The sequence below is a fragment of the Falco biarmicus genome, chromosome 6, assembly GCF_023638135.1.
Source record: "Falco biarmicus isolate bFalBia1 chromosome 6, bFalBia1.pri, whole genome shotgun sequence".
NCBI lineage: Eukaryota > Metazoa > Chordata > Aves > Falconiformes > Falconidae > Falco > Falco biarmicus.
The window spans coordinates 84,370,947-84,391,031 of NC_079293.1; the positions used below are offsets into that span (position 1 = coordinate 84,370,947).

A 20,085-nucleotide genomic window follows, 5' to 3' on the forward strand; every position below is an offset into this window, starting at 1 on the left:
CTTATCTTTCTGTCCACATTGATATTGCCAAGGAGACAAAAACCAATGCTTTATAGTATGATAATTTTTAAATCTCATCAAGAAAATTCAAATTGCTTCAGAATTAAATGTGCATATGGAATGAATATCTTGCACCCTGAAATTAAGAGTTTAGTACAGTGGCCATGATTTAGTTAAAAAAAAAAATCACTGTTCACCTTAAGTGTGAATATACTTGTCTGTATGACTATGGGATCCTAGCTGACTTAATTAAACAGATTTTTACGATAAGGATGAAAATCAAGGTTTTAGAGATTAAGGGGTTTTTTTTAAATTATTATTTGTAAAGAAGTACTGATATCACAGATTTTTACTTCTGGCTATATTTCGTTACTTAGTGGTGAATTTTCTAAAAGCAGCAAGAACAAAAAAAAATTGTTATATATATTTGGAGTAGGTAGAGTGAACAATGTCACACTTTTGACTGTAACCATAAGTCCCCCTTTAAAAGTGGGAACACTGAAGCTTTCACAGCATGGGGTTTTGTTTATTTTTTTCTTGTTGATATCTCCTGCTAGATATCATAGTGGGTACTTACATCTCTTTGGGATATATTTTTTTATTATTTTTTTTTTAGTTTGGGGGAGGGTGTGTTGCATTCTTCAACCTTTCCTACACCCCACCCCACCACCCCTTTCTTTCATGTCTCTCTACCTGATTTGATGTGTTAACTTTTTATAAAATAATTAAGACTGTTAATTTCAAATGTGTTTGGGCATGCAGTATGTTTTGCACGAGTTTGCAAAACATGTGTGTAATTGCATGCCTAATTTGACTACACTGTGACAAGGTTGTTCATAGCAGTTGGGTTGATCACCTGCAAAAGCCGCCTGCTGAGTACATTGTCTGCATCACAGACCGGAGTTTCTAAGGAAGTTTTAGCGTTTGGAGGTGTATTTTCTTTTAAAGAGTTTATACTGTAACATCTGAACATGCGTTTCCATTACTAACCCACAGAGACATTTTGAGTTATAAATATAAGATCTAATAACATAGAAACTAAACTTTAGGTACCCTGGTCCTTTAGCTGATGAAAGAAGGAATAACTATAATTGTGGTATGTAATAATGAGCTAAACTCTAAAGAGGAGATTTAGGTATGGAAAACTAAACCCCTTGTGATCTATTTCTAAACAAAAGATTTAAAACTTTTCTATTTAACTCCAACCCCTACTTGAGTCCTTAACATTAGAATATTGTTAAGGGACATTTTACTATTTTCAGCCTTCTGTTGAGGAACATGATGCTTATCTAACTTACTACTGTGTATCTGAAACAGAGCAAGCTAAGTATTTTTTCATTTAATGTCATAAGTGAGGGATATTAACTGGGGTATCAATCTCTTAGTAAAAGATTACTTCTACAGTAACAGTTTTATGATATTCATTTCAAACAAAAGTTATTTAGTGATAAAACTGCATAAAAGGACATGAACCATTTCTTAGATGTATCGTTAAAAGCTTTATTTATGAAAGTACAGGAGAGTAATAGATAAAATGAATGAAAAGTAAATATTACATTTAATCTTTACCCTCAAGCATAAATTTACAGCATCCACGAACTGGCAGACACGGTTGCTTGGCTGTCTTAATTTGCATAACATGTCAACAACTTGCATCTGGGAGTACAGTAAAAAGAGTATTTTGAAACTTAGCTGTCTCCTTACAGATTATGAGACTCCTCAGCATGGAAAGTAACCATTTAGTTTGCAGAGAGGATTCCAGGTTTCATTAGGGTAGGAGACAAAGAGGTGCTCAAAGTATACACTTCATGATGGATATTCTGTGGTAAAAGTTGAGTTCAGTTAATTCGCTGTGTGCCATCAGCATGGATATGCCCTTAGGACAGCCCGGACCAGGTGTTGGTTGGGAGGGTTTGGGTCTCTTTTTGTAAGTATTATATAGGAAAGTTTGATCTCCTACTGTACCAAAATGACCTTGCTGCTTGAAGTAGTCCCTGTTTCCATTCTCATAATTGACTTGGGGCTAGTAATGGTACTTCTGGATTTACCTTTAAAAAAAACCCAGAACAAACCAGACACCATCCCCACCCCACCCCTCCCACCCCTCCTTCCTCATAAAAGCATAATATTATTCTGTTGTATCTGAATATACATGTGAAAGATATGATATGGGTCCAGTTCTGTGATTGACAGCTTTATGTTTGGAATACATTTGAATTCACAGAAAAGATCTGTTGTCACAATGCCCAGCAAGAAGGTGACTGCTTTACTGCCCTGATTCGGTCTCTTAACATCTTGCTTGGAACTTTGGGGTTTCTGCATCCTCTGTGATGGTTAGAAGCTATAGGCCCTTGTACAGTGGAGTTTCTTGCATGTGCCCTTTTCCTAACGTACAGTAGTTTTTCTTAACCAGTGAAATCCTTGCAATAATTTCCCTTAGTGCTGGTGGTCAAACCAGAACCAGAAAGCAAGAATCATTGCAAAATTCTATGCATTAACTACATATTATTCTGGGGAAAGGGAATCTTCCTATTTTTGCTTCAGGATGCTCATCAGACATGTGTCTCACATTACCTTTCACTAAATAGCTCTTTGTTTTTGCTTGTGTTAAACAGTCAGGAACAAATTTGGCATGTAGTTTGTTTACTGCTTAACAACGAGGACCACTCAACAATTAGAAAGTTTGTCCTAGACTTCAGGCTGCAGATAATATCTCTAGCTTCCTTTTTATTTAATAAAAAAAAAAAAAAAAAGTTTGAAGCAGAGTTCCAGAATCCAGACTAAAAAGGAGCTGTGTATTGTGTCTGAGGCTTTAGACCTTGTAGAGATTGGATTTATCAAGCTTTTGTTGTTCCGCCTTTAAATGGCGTCACTCGTCTGTAGCCTGTAGGCCCAGACTATGCAGCTGATTTATTGTATTGTTTTATTTTTAAAAGTGGGAATTGCTTTAGGCTTTTATGCTAATATTCATGCTTTCTGAATTAGTGCTGTATTGTATTGTTACAGCTATTCTGTTGGAGGAAACTATAGTATTCATGCAATTGACTGAAATGGGTATGAAATGCATAATAGAGATTAGTATAAAAGTTGACAGAAAACTTACATTTTAAATAAAGCCAGAAAAAACTGGTAGCTAGTACATAAAAGTGCTTTATCTGTTGTTGTTCTGCACCTATTCACCTGACAGCCATGCTCTTTGGCACTCTTTCGATATCATGGTTCAGAACTTTGGCACCAAAGACAACCTATTCTTTATTGAAGACTGTTTTCCCTGCACCCTCCCCTCACACCCCCTACCCCCCCTCAATCATTGGCAAAATGTGGCACTCAGTAAATAGTTATTCTCCTGTCCATCAGCTTACTTTCAGAAAAAAACCAACAACTTATTTTTCCTGCTTTTAAGTCAGATTTCTTTTAGAGCACAGGACTTGAAGGGATTTACTAGGCCATTAAATCTGGTCCTATCGCATTGATGGGAACTATGCCTCCTAAGAAATTGTGTTCTAGCCTGCATCATAGCAATGTAGTTAATATATTTGGTTCTTTTTTCTCTAGTGTTCGTCCCCTTGCTGTGTTTGTAGACCTAAACTCAGTAGATCTTTGAACTTTTAGATTGCTGATAGGTGGTAGAAAGAGCGATTTCACAATTTGAAGCCAATATAGTAGTAAATGGGTACTGACACCATTAGAAGTGGGAGATCACTAGCAACAGGCTCCACACCATCCTTGCTCTTTGAGCCTCCAAGAAAGAACAGCGTGGTTTGGCTTCCTTTGGAAATGTCAAGTTGTGAACCCTTCCCTGGGTACACCTGAATACAGTTGGAACATTGTTTTGGGGAAGACCATTAAACCAAGATCTTTTACTCTCAGTTTTCTTCTTTTGTTTTGTTTTACTCCTGGCCAACATATCAGCCTGCACCAATGCCATTTCTACTTCATATTTGAAGAATATGAGTGACAAGAAGCATACATATTTAGTCCAGATGAGCTCTTGCCACTTTGTGTGACTGTTATTTCCTTATAGAATTCTTGGAACAGGTTTGCATTCATTTCTTAATTCACAATTTTTGTTAGCTTTGGGCAAGTTTTCTCGTTCAAAATACAGGCAACAAAGGACTCCCTCTATATGCCGATGACAGCAACAAGCTTAAATTATTATATTATTATGAGATGTTTCAGACTTGAGCAAAAGCAATAATGATGGGAGCTGGAATCAGTCGTTTCCCCAGCATCTTCCATACTAAATTCCTTCTTGTCAGCTTTAAGAATTTTTTGAATTTTTATATAATGCACCACATTGTTTCTTCACATTGCTCTGTCTTTTCTGGAAATAAGCCTTGGTAGCAACACAAGTTGATGAATTTCTGTTCTTTTTGAAATTTTGTATCCATTTTGTTTTTCTCTTAGAATGCAAGATACTTGTTTGGTTATTATTAGAGATTTACATTGCAGCATAGTTGTGAGAAAGAGTCGATCTGCACCTTGCTACCCAAGATCTATTTTATTTTGTAAACCTTTTTTAGCTGCAAAGAAATAGATAGATAATAGCTTCTTTTTACCACAAGAAAATCTCATGTTATTTGTCCCAGCTGTATCTCAGTTCAAGGTTTAAATGAGATTTATGCTCCATTTAAAAAAAACTTTTAGAGTTATTATAGCATATTAGAAGGATAGTGTGGGATATTCTGTTTTTTCTGAAATATGTTAGTTTTCCCTTTTGAATTCAGAAAAGCTATCACATCAAATTCCAGTCCATTTGACTTCAGTTTTAAATTCCTAATAATATATTACATGGGTTAGACAATTGCATAAGAATTTCTTGCTAACTTCTGACAGATGAAGTCAATAGTTATGCCTTGAATTTAGGTCCTTAACCATGTGAGTGATAGCTATGAAATACTTGGTTTCTAATGTTCAAATTTTCAGTTCATAAGCAGAATGTTGTGTTTTCACTTCATTGCAACTAGTTAGGCATCTATGAGGAAAGGAGGATGAAACATGTCATAAATGATGGTTATGAAGGTTTAAGGGGGAAGAAAAGAAGTAATAAAACAATTGGCCAGCCAACCATATCCTCAGAAAAGCCTATACTGCGAGCACCGTGAGTTTCTCGTTCCCTCTCCTAAGTAGTCACAGTGGCAGAGGTCTGGGTCAGACTTTCACTTCTTTTCAGCTACTGCTCAAACATCAATACACAAACCTGTGTCTGAACACTTAAACAAATCAAAGCTGGCCACAGGGCAAACATCTTGTGGGTACTTTTATGTTTTGTTTTGTTTTTTTTATAAAATGTGAATTGGATCACACATTCTTTATTCTAGCTAAATTAATTCTACTTTTCTAATCTCATTTCTACTAATTAATTTCTAAATAATTGTGCCAGTGAGACTGTAGATGATACAGCACTTTGGTCCTGAGGTAGGAACTGTATAACTTGGGAAGCATACAGATGATTTTTTTAACTGCAATGTAAAATGAACTTGAACTTACAGTTGTAATTATCTGGCTTTTATTCTTTCCTCCAAGAGATTTGCAAAGGTGGTCTTCAGTGTGTTTAGTACAGTGTAAAACTCAGCAAACTGAATAGTTTAAATATTAACCTCTTCCATCTACATAATGTTTGTAGTCCTGCATTGATAAGTACTTTGACTAGAATCACAACATTTTACAGATAAGTGTCCTTCCCTGGCATTACTTGCTTCTCATACAGATGGCATAAAATTTACAGTAAGTTGAATTCAGACAGCTTAGAACCCTCTGGAAGAAAGTCTGTGGATTACTTCTTGCTTTTATGCTTGCAAAGCAACTATGTACAAAGTGTATTTTAGTGACTAATTTTAACCCCCTGAAGCAAGACATTGTGATGGCTTCATTTTATTCTTTTGTTTCTTTTAAAAACAAATAATAAAAAAAAAAAGCTTTGAGACCTTTTATATACCCTAAAAGTGATTAAAGAAAACCCCAATATGTACATGGTTATTTTGCTTTTTAAATAAAATTCATATTGGCCTCTACTACGTCAAAGACTCAAATAAAATACAAATTCTCACAGTTTTAGCTTACATCAAAGATGGAAATCATTGTGTGGTTTCGGAAACTAAAGCAATTCCAAGATAGACACAGTTGGAATTTTTTTTATATGACAGCCTGTTTCATACACTTAGTAACATCAGTGTGAAGTTGAAAGTGTACATCTGATGGCGGAGGAAGTCTAGGGGAACTTTTATAGTGACTCTTTTAGGATTAATATTCAACTAGGTGACATAGTTACACTTGTGATGAATTTATGCAGCAGAAGCAAACTTAAAAATAAAAAAAATATTTATTTTTATGTGTGTATAGACTACAAGGTACTATTTCTTGAATTTGTCATTAATAATGCAAAATATCTTATACATTTTCCTGCAGATTAATACTAATAGTTGGGTTTCTTTTGGCAGGTTGTCAAGTTGTTAAGTAACAAAAGGTCTCAAGCTGTTGGAATATTGATGTCTAGCCTTCATTTAGATATGAGGGACATTCAACATGGTAAGTGAAATAAGTATTGTTGATTCTAGCTAAGGTCACATCATTAATAATCTGGAAATCCTAATTATTTCTATCTTTTGAGATGTACAGTAAATTAATAAGAAGGTTTTTTTTCACACTACTTCTCTGAAAATAGCTTGTTCTGACATTTATTTTCCCCTTTCTAGTAACATATTCCGTTATTCTGTATAGAAAATAAAACTATTTATTTGGAGAATTGCCATCTGCAGGTTTTGTCACCTAATGGTATAAAATATAGACACTTTGATTTTGGTCTTTCTGAGGAAGAAATTTTGAGGCATTGTTCATTTTAATTCATATAACCTCAGGACATATCCAGAAAAGTAAATTGCAACATTTAATTGATTTGCTATATAAAATAGTTCCTGTATTTGGGTTAGCACAAGCTGGAGTTCTTTCATCTGCAGCAGCATTTTTTACAAAGGGAGATCTTTCGGGTGAGTGTAATACTTTTCACATTTATGCTAAGAGACAGTAGTGCAAAAAGGTGAAAAGTGGAATTGCATTTATATTCAGAGCATCCCTTATGTTTCCCAAAGGCTTTGGATAGATTTGAAGCAGATTGAATTATCCTGTGAAGTGCCAGCCTATCTATTAAATAAATGTGGTTTCAAGTATAACGCAGACTTCATAAATCACAAAAACATCTTGTGAACTTTCTAGGCTACGTAGTTACAGCCATGCATTCAGTTTACTATGATTTGCTTATTTTGTGAAATTATTCACAAATAGAACAAATTTCAGAGTGCTCTGTCAGCTAGTGAGTAACTCTTAATCACAATTTTAAGTTTTTATTAAACTGTTTTGATGGTTACTAGACTTCCTTAAGCTGATGCACTTAAGATGGTAGTCATAGAGCAAGGCGCCAGTACTGGCGCCAAGAAGTACTTGGTATTTCCAAAGCTGGCAGATGTAGTTCAGTTAAGTCATAGAGCAAAATCTGAAAACAATGATATGGTCCTTTCCTTCAGTCAAATATTCAACTTGGTTTCAGTTAATAATGAGAACCTTATGAACAAAGGAGTCCGCCTAACATCTGTGTCTGTGGTAAAGCCAACACAAGTTCATTGAAAATTTGCTTGCTTAACATGCAACACTAACAATAACATGGCATGAATGTCAGTAGTTGAAGGGGTCAAACAATATTATACTTAACCTTTATCCCATTACAATATTAAGCACACATGATCATCTAAGAGCTGTGTGCAGATTTTGTATATTCCTCTTTCAATAGCTGTTTTCTAAAACCAAGTCTTTGCAAAGGGGAATTTAGGAGCACTCTTATTCCCTTGCTGTGCAGAAATGATTGAACAAACATGAAAGAACTTTTGTCTGATGGAGGACTTTGTGGAAATGGTTGGAAGATCCTGGTGTTAATTTTTTTTTTTTTTTTTTAATGAACATAAAATAGGCGTGGAGGAAAAGTGGTGGGGAGCAGGAAAGAAATTTGCATGGTCGGGGGCAAGGAAAATAGAGGAGACATCTCACCAAGAAGTATTTCTGGCATCAGTCACTCCATGCAGAGTTCTCAGAGTGATGTAACCATAGAGCCTGTGGAGAAATTATAAAATCACAAGCCCAAGTATTTAGCTTCACCTTCATGTATGCACTATTTTTACTTGATTGTTAAAAAGTAAGGGGTTTACATGTCTTTTGGGTTTAAAGGTTACTGCTTTACCTGCTGTGACTTGAATATACTAACGAGGCAGTCCTATCAAAAATTAAAATAATTTTAAAGAGTGGCTGCATGAGCAAAATAAGCAAGTGATATGTTTGCTCTTTATACATGAATTTTAAGATGTACAACAATAACTGCTACAAAACCTGTGACCAGTGCTCTTAGTTTCCTGGCCCAGGGTTTTAGTGGTGGTCTTAAGTTTTTACTGTGTTTAATGTACAGTGCCATGTACATTTACCCATATCTCAAGCAATGATTTTTTGTGAATTTGAAAGCCAGGCAAATGAAACTACGCTCGCCCCAACAATCTGTGGTACTAGGCAACTGTCTTTGTAGGCTTTCTTGTAAATACTCCCTATATTGCTTTAAAGTGTATCTATGGGATGTGGTGTTCATGCAGACTGCAGGAAAATTTTAATTTATTCCTTTTCTTTTTTTCTTCTTTTTTTTCCCTTTTTTTTTTTTGGCCACAAAAAAGCACCCAGAGAGAGAGAAACTTCCACTGCAATGTGGTATTCAGTATATTTCTTGGTTTGCATACTATAGCGTTTTACTTTTATTGATTTAGACAAATTTCAAAGTGTTACAGGAACAGAAGGGAAAACAATTGTGCTGGGTATTAATTCACCTAATAAATTTATAATTTGAAGTTTTGATTCATATTGTGTTTAACTGAAGAGCTTAAAATAACTTGAAACCTAGGCAAATGTTCTATCAATGTCTTGTAATTTTTTTGTTGTTTCATTGATTTTTTTGTTGTTATTTATTTTTGTTTGCTTTTTAAGATACAAAACAATGTTGAAGTATTGTCTGCAAGAAACAATCCTTGAGGAAAGATTGTTTTGGAAACTTGAAAGTTTGAGAATTATTTATGATATTTGTTAACTAATCTTGAACACTTAGCTACTTTTTCATGCATGTGTGACCAGATGGGATTTAATGGAAGATCTTAGAATATTCTAACATATGCTAAATAGCTTTTCTTCATGATGATGAAATCAGTGTTAAGTGTCTGCTGGTAGAATTGCATTTGTCTGCTCCTGACCCTGAGGTAGGTTTGCGAAGACAAACTCCCAAACCCTAGCTGCTTTGAAAGAATTTTTACAGTGTGGAAGGAATAGTTGTAATAATCAGAGCACATTTGTACTGAACTCTAGTACGTCTTTCTAGTAGTGCTTTAAAGTAGGGTAGATTGATTTTTGTTGTTGTTACGGGGTGGTTTTTTTTTAGTGGATTCTAATTGTTAACAGAAATTCCCAGCTATTTTATGAAGTCTAGGCTAGAACTATAAGAAATACTGGTCTCTTTAGTCACAGTGCCATTTCTCTATGTTATTAGTACAAAAATGAGTCCTTTTCTCATGGTTTCTCTGGTTTCACACACGGTTTTACTGATGCCTGTTTTTTACAATCAACTATGCAAAACGCTTTATCCAGGCATTTTGCTTGCTTTTTTATTTTTGCTATACCACAAATATCCTTTATCCAGGATTATGTTCCCACTGGAAATATAGCTGTATTTGGCTGCATGATTCAGACAAAGCCTGAGAAATGCCATACAAGCACTTCTTACATATTTTTCCTTTATAGCTCAGATTTTATTCCTAGAGAAAAGACTTTGGTTTCAACAGTAGTCATTTGGGTTTTTTTCTTGATATTTCAGAGGTGCAGCGTGTGCTTAAATTGGAGATTCAGCAAGGTTCCATTTAACTGCATATAGTATTCTATGATGAGCACCCTGTACATTAGTATATAATTCCATGTTAAGTCTGAGTTTGCATTTAGGGACTATGTCTCTTAATTTAAGAGCACTCTTGTTAACAAAGTTGTCTGTCATCACGTGAACAACTGTTTGAAATTGTAACTATGTTGCAGAGAACATGCTTGTCAGTGCCTTCCCCAATGGTATAAAGATTCACTGTATTCCCCTCCAAGTTTGAGCTTTTATGGCTGTTAACAAGTGCAGAAAGAACAGCAAAAAATTCCGCGTCTGTAAAAGCAGAAGCAAAAATTAAACTGAATATGTCAGCCAGATGAAAAGCAATTTTTTATACTTCATGCAGACAAATATTACATTTACTGCACAGTCAGTTTTTTTACCTGGTATTTATTTCCAAAATGGAACGTAATCTTTTATTCACCAAGACCATCTTAGTCTGAGAATGCCTTGTAAATGTTGAAAGTAGAAGTCTGGCAAAAATGGCATATGCAGTTCTCTAACTTTTGAAGTTGTCTGTAATCTTCTCCAACTCAGTAAGTTTCCCTTAAGAGGGTTTATTATTGCAGGCAAGGTGTTACCTCTGGCATGGCTGCGATACTCTAAATACAGTTAATTTCTGTAAGGTTTTGCATAGCACTTTGTGGTTGCCCTGGCTCTGTTGGGAGTAGTTTGGAGATTTCTGCCTCTGTATTTTGGACCACCTTTCTTATATCCTCATTTAAGAAGTCATTTCCATCCCCCCACCCCCGAGACACTGGTAATCTACAGAATTTGATGGAGGTAACCTGTCCCATTCTGATAACTGGGGGGCAACAGGACAGGACAGGATGACAAACAACCCCAAACCTACACACACACACACACACACCCAAAAAAAAGAAAAAAAAACAACAACAAAACCACACAACAACAAAAAAAGCCCAAAACCTAAACAAAACCAAACAAAACAAAATTAAAAAAACCCAAATGAACAAACTTGTGGAAAAACGTATGGAAGACCAAGGCTTTAATTTTTAATTACAGCCTTCAGCATGTTGTTTAGTGCTGCTAGAAACAGAGCTTATATGAAATAATGCAATAGGAAAAATAGTTATGGAAAGGGCAGGCAGATTCACCTAACAGCCAGTAAAGCCCAACCTTTTAATCTGGATTTGAGATTATTTTAGTGAGAGTTGTATCTGCAGCAGAGCTTGCTCTGCTAGCAGAAGTACAACTTTGAACAACAGACGTATCTTTTGCCTGAATTCAAGACAGATGTGCAGGAAGTGAATGTACTTTAAATGTTAGTGAGCAAAATAAATGTTTATTCTTTAGTATTTGTCTATTAGTGACAAAGAAACATGAGGAAATCTTGGTTTTCTTTTCTGACTTGACTGCTCACACTAGCACATAGAAATTATGAGCTAGGAGAGACTGTCAAAGCTTAATAAAATTATTTCATTGGAGGTGGAGGATAGAATGTCTCTTGTGCTACATTATTTTGATGTTCTCTGCAGGAATTCTTCATGCATTGAAGTATCACATAGTCTCAGTGGTCATAGGTCCAAGAGATGCTCTAAATGGAAAGCAATCAGAAAAGAATGAATTAACATCTGAATAATAAGACTCATGATTAGTTTATCTAAGGTGCAGAGGTGATCTGAGCACTATTTACCCTAATAACAATGTATGTGTAAGAGGAAAATAATTTGAAACTCTTAACATAATACTGAAATATTTGTCAAGAATGTGTATCTTCACAAAAGACATTTTACTTTTTAAAGAACCAATGACAACAAAACAATACATGATTGGAACATGTTCTTTGGACATTGTTATACTGGATGGTAGATCAGCTGCCCAAAATTTTTATTTCTGTCCATTTAAGTTATGAAAAAAAAAATCCTGGATGTAAGAAAATGTATAGAACATTTTTTTATTCAGGTGGCAAGCCTGTATTTCTTAATTAAAGGAGTTATCCATCAAGTGATTGCAGCCAGTGCACGCAAATTATAAAGTTTGAAACTTTGCCTGTTTCTTCTGGTTTATTAGTTGAAAACTGAATTTTTTGGAAACATTTTTCTCGTAATCAAATATTGTGCATTTAGCTGCCTAAAACCTTAAAAGATTGTGGCTTAAACTCCCCCTCTGATATCCTTTCCAACATGTGTTTAGATTCTTCTGAGATACTACCAAGAAAAGATTTGTTGGTCCAGAATTTTCCTGTCCTGTGAACTAGCACTTCCTCAAAACTTCACACCGTAATCCTGTCTTATTCCTCTCTTTCTTCTAAGCTTTATGCTACCATATTCGTTACGTTATGCCTGCTGTTAGCAAGCTTACACATTTTATTTGCTTATATAATTACTTTACAAGCTCCTATTGTGAAATTATTGGTAAGGAAAACAATGGGATACACAAAATGACTTTTTATAAAAGACAGACTAGACTTAGAGTGACACACACATATGTATCACTGCAAATGTTTCTATTGCTTTGAGCTATTAGTATGCCCACACTGTGATGTACCAAGCAGCCAAAAGTAATTCTGGAGCCCTTGTCTGGCCACTCCTGCCAGAGGCAGCAAGTGAGGGAGGACAACAAAGGCCCTTGGAGATAGCTGGGGGTTCTAATGGATGTGCCATAAACACCTGAGCTGTGGCTGAAGCCCCTGAAAGCCAGTTGTGAGTAGTGAAAGCATGCTTCAAGTCTCATTTCCATCCTCTGAGATTTTCTGAAACTTAATTCACAGTGATCAGAGGCCAATAAAGTAATAGCAGCAGTTATTAAGGAAAAAATACAACCTTGTTTATAATTTCCTTTAAGTAGGCATGCAACACATCAAGATAATGGACAGAAACACTCATATCACTAAGAAAGGAACTGAATGTTTTATGTGATACATCCTTGGAATTTACAATTAAAAATAAATTTATAGAATTAAACCAGTTTTCTATAATGCAAAATACATTTTACAGTTAGTTTTTTTAAATGAGGAAAATCATATTGAGTTTTTTCATGATATTTGAATCAGCAGACACTAATTACTGCCACATTGGATAGTTTGGATAATTAAAGATTTTTGTTGTTGTTAAGAACATATGAATGTAATTTAATAGAGAAGTTTTGTAAGAAACTGTAACTGCATTGTTTGTCTGTTGTTTCAGTTGAAACAGTTTATTTTTTTTTCTTGGAAGTCTGATTAACTTTGAAAGTTTGAGAGAAAAGTTTCAGGAAAGTTCTGTTCTCCCAAAAGAAAAAAAAGCGGTACTGTTATTTCTCATTCATGTACCATGTAGTCACTTATAAGAGGGATGATTGCAAAATTCTAAGCATAAAAGCAACAAAATGTATGTTATTAGCATTGGTACCATGCAAAAATTCAGGGGAGGGATGGAGAAAAAGAGCACCTGGTCTTCCCACAGCAGAAAAAATTTCCAGTGGTCATACTTTTATACATTGCTACACTACGCAGAGATTTTAGCATTATGAAAATTAAGAAATTCTTATTAATTGACTAAGACCTTCCAGTAATAATGTCACATATTTTTTCATTAAGTCACAAGTTTAGGGGAAAAAGGATGTTTACCAAAACAGTCTGTTTGTGATCTTTTGATGTGGGTGTTATACTTGAATAATTTATACACACAAAAATTGTATAAAAAAATTAACGCCACTCACATGTACATAGTTGTTAAAATCTAATTAAACATAAGGTATTTAAAATGAGGATTTAGTAAAACTTGCAAGGTGAGTACCTTTTTTTTTTTTTTCTTCTTTTACATTCAGTGTACCTATTTTTACTGTATATTCCTTATAATTCCTCTTTTAAGGAAGTAATTAAAATTATATGCCATATTAGGTCAAATGGAGACCTACCTAGCTTAGTACCTGATCTCCTGTGTGGATAAACTGGGGGTGGGGGTTGGGATAGGTGGGTGGCACTGGTCATTCATTACATAATTTTAATAGATCTGTATTTTATCTTATTTTATCTTTTTTGCAGTAGTATTCTTTCTCCAAATTGAAAAGTTGTTTTGGAATTACTTTCATACACATTATCTTTTCTATTGATTTTTTTTCCTTGTCACCAGTCTATGATCTATAGTTTTCTTTCCTCTCTTTGCAAATGGGGTGACTGTCTACTATTAAGATTCACATGCACCATATCGTATGCCTATGCCATGGTATTGCATCATCTTCTATTTCTGCCTTCATTTTTTCTGTATTGCTACTGACATTCTGTTTGCCCTTTAAATGTTGCTGATTATTGAGCTTAAGTTTTCAGAGAGCTATGAAGAAAATCTGTCTTTTTTGCTGGGGCAATAGTTGCTAATTTTGTACCCATCGCATTTTACAGTTTGGGTTATTTTTTTTTTCCATCTACGTTCAATGTATTGACACTAAATATTTGAGACATCCTTTTGTACATGTTTGTGGTTAGTTTTTAAATGGCTGGCTTTTATTATCTGCCAACATTACCACCTTATGTTCTTTAACCAGCATGGGAACCTGCAGACATCCTAGTAAGACTCCACTACTACAACTCTGTACTTTTACAAAAATGAATCTGTTTTCATTGTTTTCCTATTTTTTGAGCAGTTTTTCTTTTTAATCTGAGTAGGCCTTTTCTTTTATCCCATGACGGTATAATTTTTCTGAAGCCTTAGGTAAGCATTGTGAGGAGCTTTTTGCAAATCGGGTATCAGTCTGTTCAGCCTTACCTTTGCCTTAATTGATTCCATTACAGCAGTACTATTTAATTTGTTGCTCACCAGTGTCTACTACAAAATGACATGCTACCTCTCTTTCTCATTACATCCATTTATCTGTATATTCTTTAAAAGAGCTGTTCTGCCGTATAATACATAGACACTTCCCAGGCACAGAAGTCAGACAGACTGCTTTGTAGTTTCCAGCATCATCTCAGGAATCCTCTTAAAATTTGCATTTGTATGTTCTGAAAGTTGTTCAGTTTTGAGATGGTGCTCAAAATGTATCGGTCAAGAAGCGCAGAACTTGTCTGAGAACCTCTTTGACCTTTTCTGTTTCTTGAATCCTAACACAAATACTTTGTTTAACCTTTTCTGAGTCTTTCTTTTGTGCTCTTTTTACATCTAGATTATCTGCACACCAAACTGTTTCCTGTCAGGCTTCATACATCTGATGTGTTTGAAAGCAGTTTTATGAGTAGCATTATGCATTTGGCAAGTCCGTTTTAGACCCTTTTGTTCTTGTCCAATTTACATTGAACTTACAAGACAGCTTTTCTGTTTTCTTTGGCTGATTTCCACCTTTTGAAGAACATATTTTAATTACAGGTGTCACCCATGCTCTTACTTTTAATTATGTGTGTGGTTTTGGGAAGCAGGAATATTAGGGATATAAAGAGACTAGGGGGAAAAAAAGGGGTGCTTTTGAATTTTTCAGGTGATGATTTATTTTTTTTCTCTGAACCTCTAATGTAGCACCTGTAAGCTTCCTCTGACCTCCAAGCTTTTTTACCTTTTTAACTGGCTTCTCATTTTAATGTCATTCCTCCTTGGAAAGTCCAATTTTATGTAATACTTAAAAAAAAAACCCAACCTTTTTCCCCTGTCCTGTAAAGAAATTTAATTTAAGATGGTTGTGGTTTCTCTAACTGTTTTGTACTTTATTCGGAAGTAAATCAAGTGTTGCTTTGCCTCTTTTGGCATTTCTACCTAGTTGCTTTGAGTAATAATTGTAATACCCTGAAATTTAGACTCTGCATAATGTACTTAACAGATTAAACCTTCTGCTATTATGTTTTCTATGTTGCATTGTGCAGCTTTTAATGTTTAGAAATCATTATTAATGTGCTTGTTGAGTGATCTGTAATAGGGTACTTACTGTGGTTTTTCTGTGTAGGCATGAACTCCCTCTGCAGGGAACGTTAGATCTGTTAAAATTGCATTGACTAACTCATCTTTCCTTCAGTATTCCTTGCCACACTTCTACAGTAGCAATTAGGGCACCATATACAACCTCATATTGTTAAGTGTCACACTGATTATCTTCCTTCAGTTACATTTGGATCAGCCATCAGATCCATCCGTAAATATAAATTTGGCCATTGCAAAGGTTAGATGCCCAGAAACTATACGGAAACACATCATGTGTGCAGCCTGGATTTTGTCTGTTGAGCTCTGCTTATCTAGCTCAGTTTTCTCACTCCTCTCTCTCAGTTTATACCTGGAGTTCCCTCCTCCCTGCTGCACCACCTTCTCCTCCGGCCACGCTCGCCAGGCATGCTGCCCGCTGCGACCACCAGCCCTGGTCCCCACTCCCAGCAGCAGGTGGCAACTGCAGCCCACCTTGCTGCTGGTGACAGTCCTGGACGGAGCCCACCACCCCAGCTCTGTCGGGCGAGGTGCTCGACCCTGTGGCTTCACCCTGCTTTCCAGATTTGAGCAAAGCGCTGCTGCTTGGCATGCTGCTCACCCAGTGAACATCCGCGTTGGGAAACGGTTTGGAGTGCAAGGAAGGGAAAGAGTGTTGGAAAGGTGGGAGAGTGATTTATTTGCTCTTTCCATCCATCGTCCACCGTTGGTAGGGTAAGAAACAGTACAGGGGAAAGTAGGGGGTTTCTACTGCAAAAATTGTGAAATGTAGCCTGGGAGCCCGCGGCTTCTCACGCTGGAGCTGTTGCATTGGTGCTCTGGTACCTGCCATTTGATGAGGTACCTGGGTTTATCCTGCTCTTTTCTTTCTCTTCTTCTGTTGTGGTCTCTAGACAATGAGAGATCAAGGTTATTTTTGTTGTTCTGCTGCTTCTTAGAAAACGTCCTCAAGCAATGTGTTGTGTTCTCTGATTTTAGTGAAGCTGCATTTGGCTTTAGCCACCTGGACACAAAGTGTAGCTCAATGGCATTGAACCGAAGCAACATGCAGTGTCTCTTGTAATCTTAAAGACCTCAGTAGGGCAAATCCAGTCATAACACTGAAATAAATACACATAGGTGATTCCAAATATAATTTTAATTTATTTTTATTTTTATAATCTTTTTTTTTATAATGTAGGTATTTTGGTTTTCCACATATCTAGATATCTAGATATTTGGTTTTATTGCACTCCCAGCCTTTATTTCCTTGAGTTATTAATACCAGCTTTTGAGAAACACTTTGGAGCGTGAAAAAAGATGGAACTTAAACCATAAACACACATCCTTCTGCCCTCAGTTATCACAGTATTGTGATTTGAATTAGTAAAAATGTGTCATCTGTCATCTACATAGCCAAAAGTCTTTTTGCATTATTTTCATAATCCCACCACACTTAGAACATGGACTAAATATCACAAGATCATTACATCATTTTCTTAGCATCTGTAGCTCTTTAATACTGTAACTCCAGAATATTTGGTGAAAGGCTTAATGTGCATTAGTACGATGAAATCCCTGGTGTTTATCCAGACATCAGACTGGGAAGACATATAGAATAGCAAGCTACATCAAAACTGCTCTTTGCTGTGCCAAAAATAATTTTTTAAATTTTATTCAGAGCACAAATTCAGAGTGTGTAATTTTATTTTGGTAAGATACTACCATCTGACAAAGAGAAAGGCAAATTTGCTTTTGAAATGAAACTCTTGAATGTTTTGTGATTGTAATTCTTGAGCAAGAAAATTTATATTTTGACTTGTAACTGCAACAACTGACTGTACAGCAATTATAGATAAACGAGAACTAACTTTGCCTGATTTCTGAATCCCTGTAAGTTTTCATGTAGGGTTTTCTAACTAGCTCTGCTACTACAGATCCTGGTATCATCATACACAACTGGCTAGCTTGAACCACAAGCAGGGAAAGTTTGTTTCTGAATGATTGTGCATGTCATCATGGCTAAAAGGACTTGCAGTACTTTCTATTGCAGATCATCAAAAGGTAGCAACATTCCACGTAGTCTAGGTAAAATGATTTAGGCTTGTTGATGTTAGAGAAGACTAGTAGAGACCTTCCGAGTGACCTAGCAAAGGGCAAACATGCAGCTCAACTCTAGGTTTTTAGAAAGATCATTCTAAGCATTTAGTCTGGCTGCTAAATAATGAAAGTCATGTAATATTGCCTGCTAATTTCTGCCTCAAGGTATTAGTCTGTATAAATATGAACATTTTAGCAGTATAAATGATCTTGAGTTCCAGCTGAAATTCTGACCCTTCAACCTTTTGCTTTCTTTGAAGTCACTGATAGTTTTGCCATTGACTTCAGTGAGTCTAGGATTTCATACAAATACCTTGAGTGATGGAGAAGTCAATATATCCCATGAAACATTGTTCAAAAGGTTAATTTCCCTCACTTTTAACACTTAAAATATTCTTTCCGTAAGGAATTTGACAGATTAATTTACAGACATCATTCCTTCCTGCTTTTGCTCTGTGAAATAACAGGGCCATCTACTTTCAGATATCTTCACATGCAGGTATGCATAAGAACTGTAGTCAAGTTGCTTCTTAACTTTCTTCTGTATAAACTAAATAGATCAAGCAATTCAACAGGAGGACAAATTCTTGAGGTTATCCTGCTGTTGCCTTTGGTCTCTTTGATATTCGTCCAGTGATAGCTGTAGTCCAAAGGTTGTTTTGACTTCTAGTTACTCCTTGAGAGACAAGGAGTCTTATGTAGTCATTGATTGTGATTACTGAGTGTAATCCAGACAGTTCTTTGCTGAATTTGGGTCTGCTCAGGGAATAGCAGCTGTCCCGTTAGCATTGTCACCTGGAATTCACTGAGGATTAATAATATTTCTAATATCTTTATTTTTTCTGTTGGTAAAGATATGTTTAGTTGCAGTAAGCTGAGAGCAGATTCCTGTGGAAGCCTAAGATACTCTCCTTGCTGGTAGTGTTTTATGAGCCATTAAATTTTCAGATCTATGAGTTAGGCAGTTGTTAACTCATTTAATGTTGACGCTTAAGTAATTTAATATAAGTATTCTAAATTGCCAGCTGGACACACCAGGAGCTCCATTAACTGTACATTAACTGTGGGTAAATTGAAAGCACAAAAGCTAAGATCTAAGTTAGCTGCTTAATGTAGAGAATATATTTTTTGGAAAAAACATACATTAGTTAACTACACTGCTAACTTTATTAAATAAATTTGCCAAGTGCTATATAACTGATAAAACTGGTATACACTTGCCATTATTATGAGGGATGAATCGTGATCATATAATCTCAAAAAAATATAATAACAAAAAAATCAAGAGGTTCAATGATAGATTAGAATAATGATTGTAGTGGAATGTGCATAAGGAACATGGAAATATTTGGGACTGTTAGAGCTGTTCATGGTCACAGAGTAAGGCAGGAAATACAGAGATCCCATACAAAAAAATTAGTGTACTTCTAGTGACTATGATGTTAGAATAAGTAATAAATTATTCTTCCCATAGCTGGAATAGTTTTAATCTACATTTATTCTTCACTTTGGACTACTTTAAACCTACATTTCATCCTTGTCAGTGAATTCCAAACAAATTTCCTTCTCCTCCTCCTGCATTTTCTTTTCATTTAGAATGAGCTCCTTAAAGCATGAAAGAAAAAGCTGGACCCTTTGCTTATGGTCTGGAGTTCTCAGAGCTGGCTATGACTTTGTTTACTTTTAGTTACTCTAATGTTAAAAGATAAGGTGGAATTAAACTGAAAGCCAGCAAATTTGAATTCTGAAAAAAATCTACATGTAATTAAAAGTCTCGATTACTTGGAAGCCTGAAGGCTTGTTTGTATTCCAAACAAGTCTTTCTAACTCCTTCCAGCTGCACTCAGTAAGAGATGCTACCTTGTTCTGCAAAGTTTGACTTGCATATATCCTTTGACTGTCACAGTTATACCATCACTGGTACCACAATTAGCCTTGGAGCTCCCAGATATAATGTCATTGAAATAGAGACCAAAAAGCATTAGAGCCTATGTGGATCTAAAAGAAAAGTCAAACACTAACACAGAAACCCCAAATTTTATTTCAGTTAACTCTTGAATGCAAAGCTACAAATCATAGCTGTCTGCAGACAGATTGATACACAATGTCAGATCTATTGCATATGTGCCTTGTAGCTGATGTGTTTGTGCAGTTTGTTTTAATAACATGCACTGTAAACACATACAGTCACATAAACATCCCAAAAATATATTCCTCAGA

General features: G+C 35.6%; 1 protein-coding gene across 1 annotated transcript in view; it reads left to right on the forward strand.

Annotated features, from left to right (window-relative positions):
• FMN2 (formin 2) overlaps positions 1–20,085 on the forward strand; it is a 162,400-nt gene that overhangs the window by 63,450 nt on the left and 78,865 nt on the right. Inside the window, exon 7 of the mRNA XM_056344580.1 lies at positions 6,441–6,528. Coding sequence (XP_056200555.1) covers positions 6,441–6,528 — 88 coding nt within the window. The remainder of the gene's footprint in view (positions 1–6,440; positions 6,529–20,085) is intronic.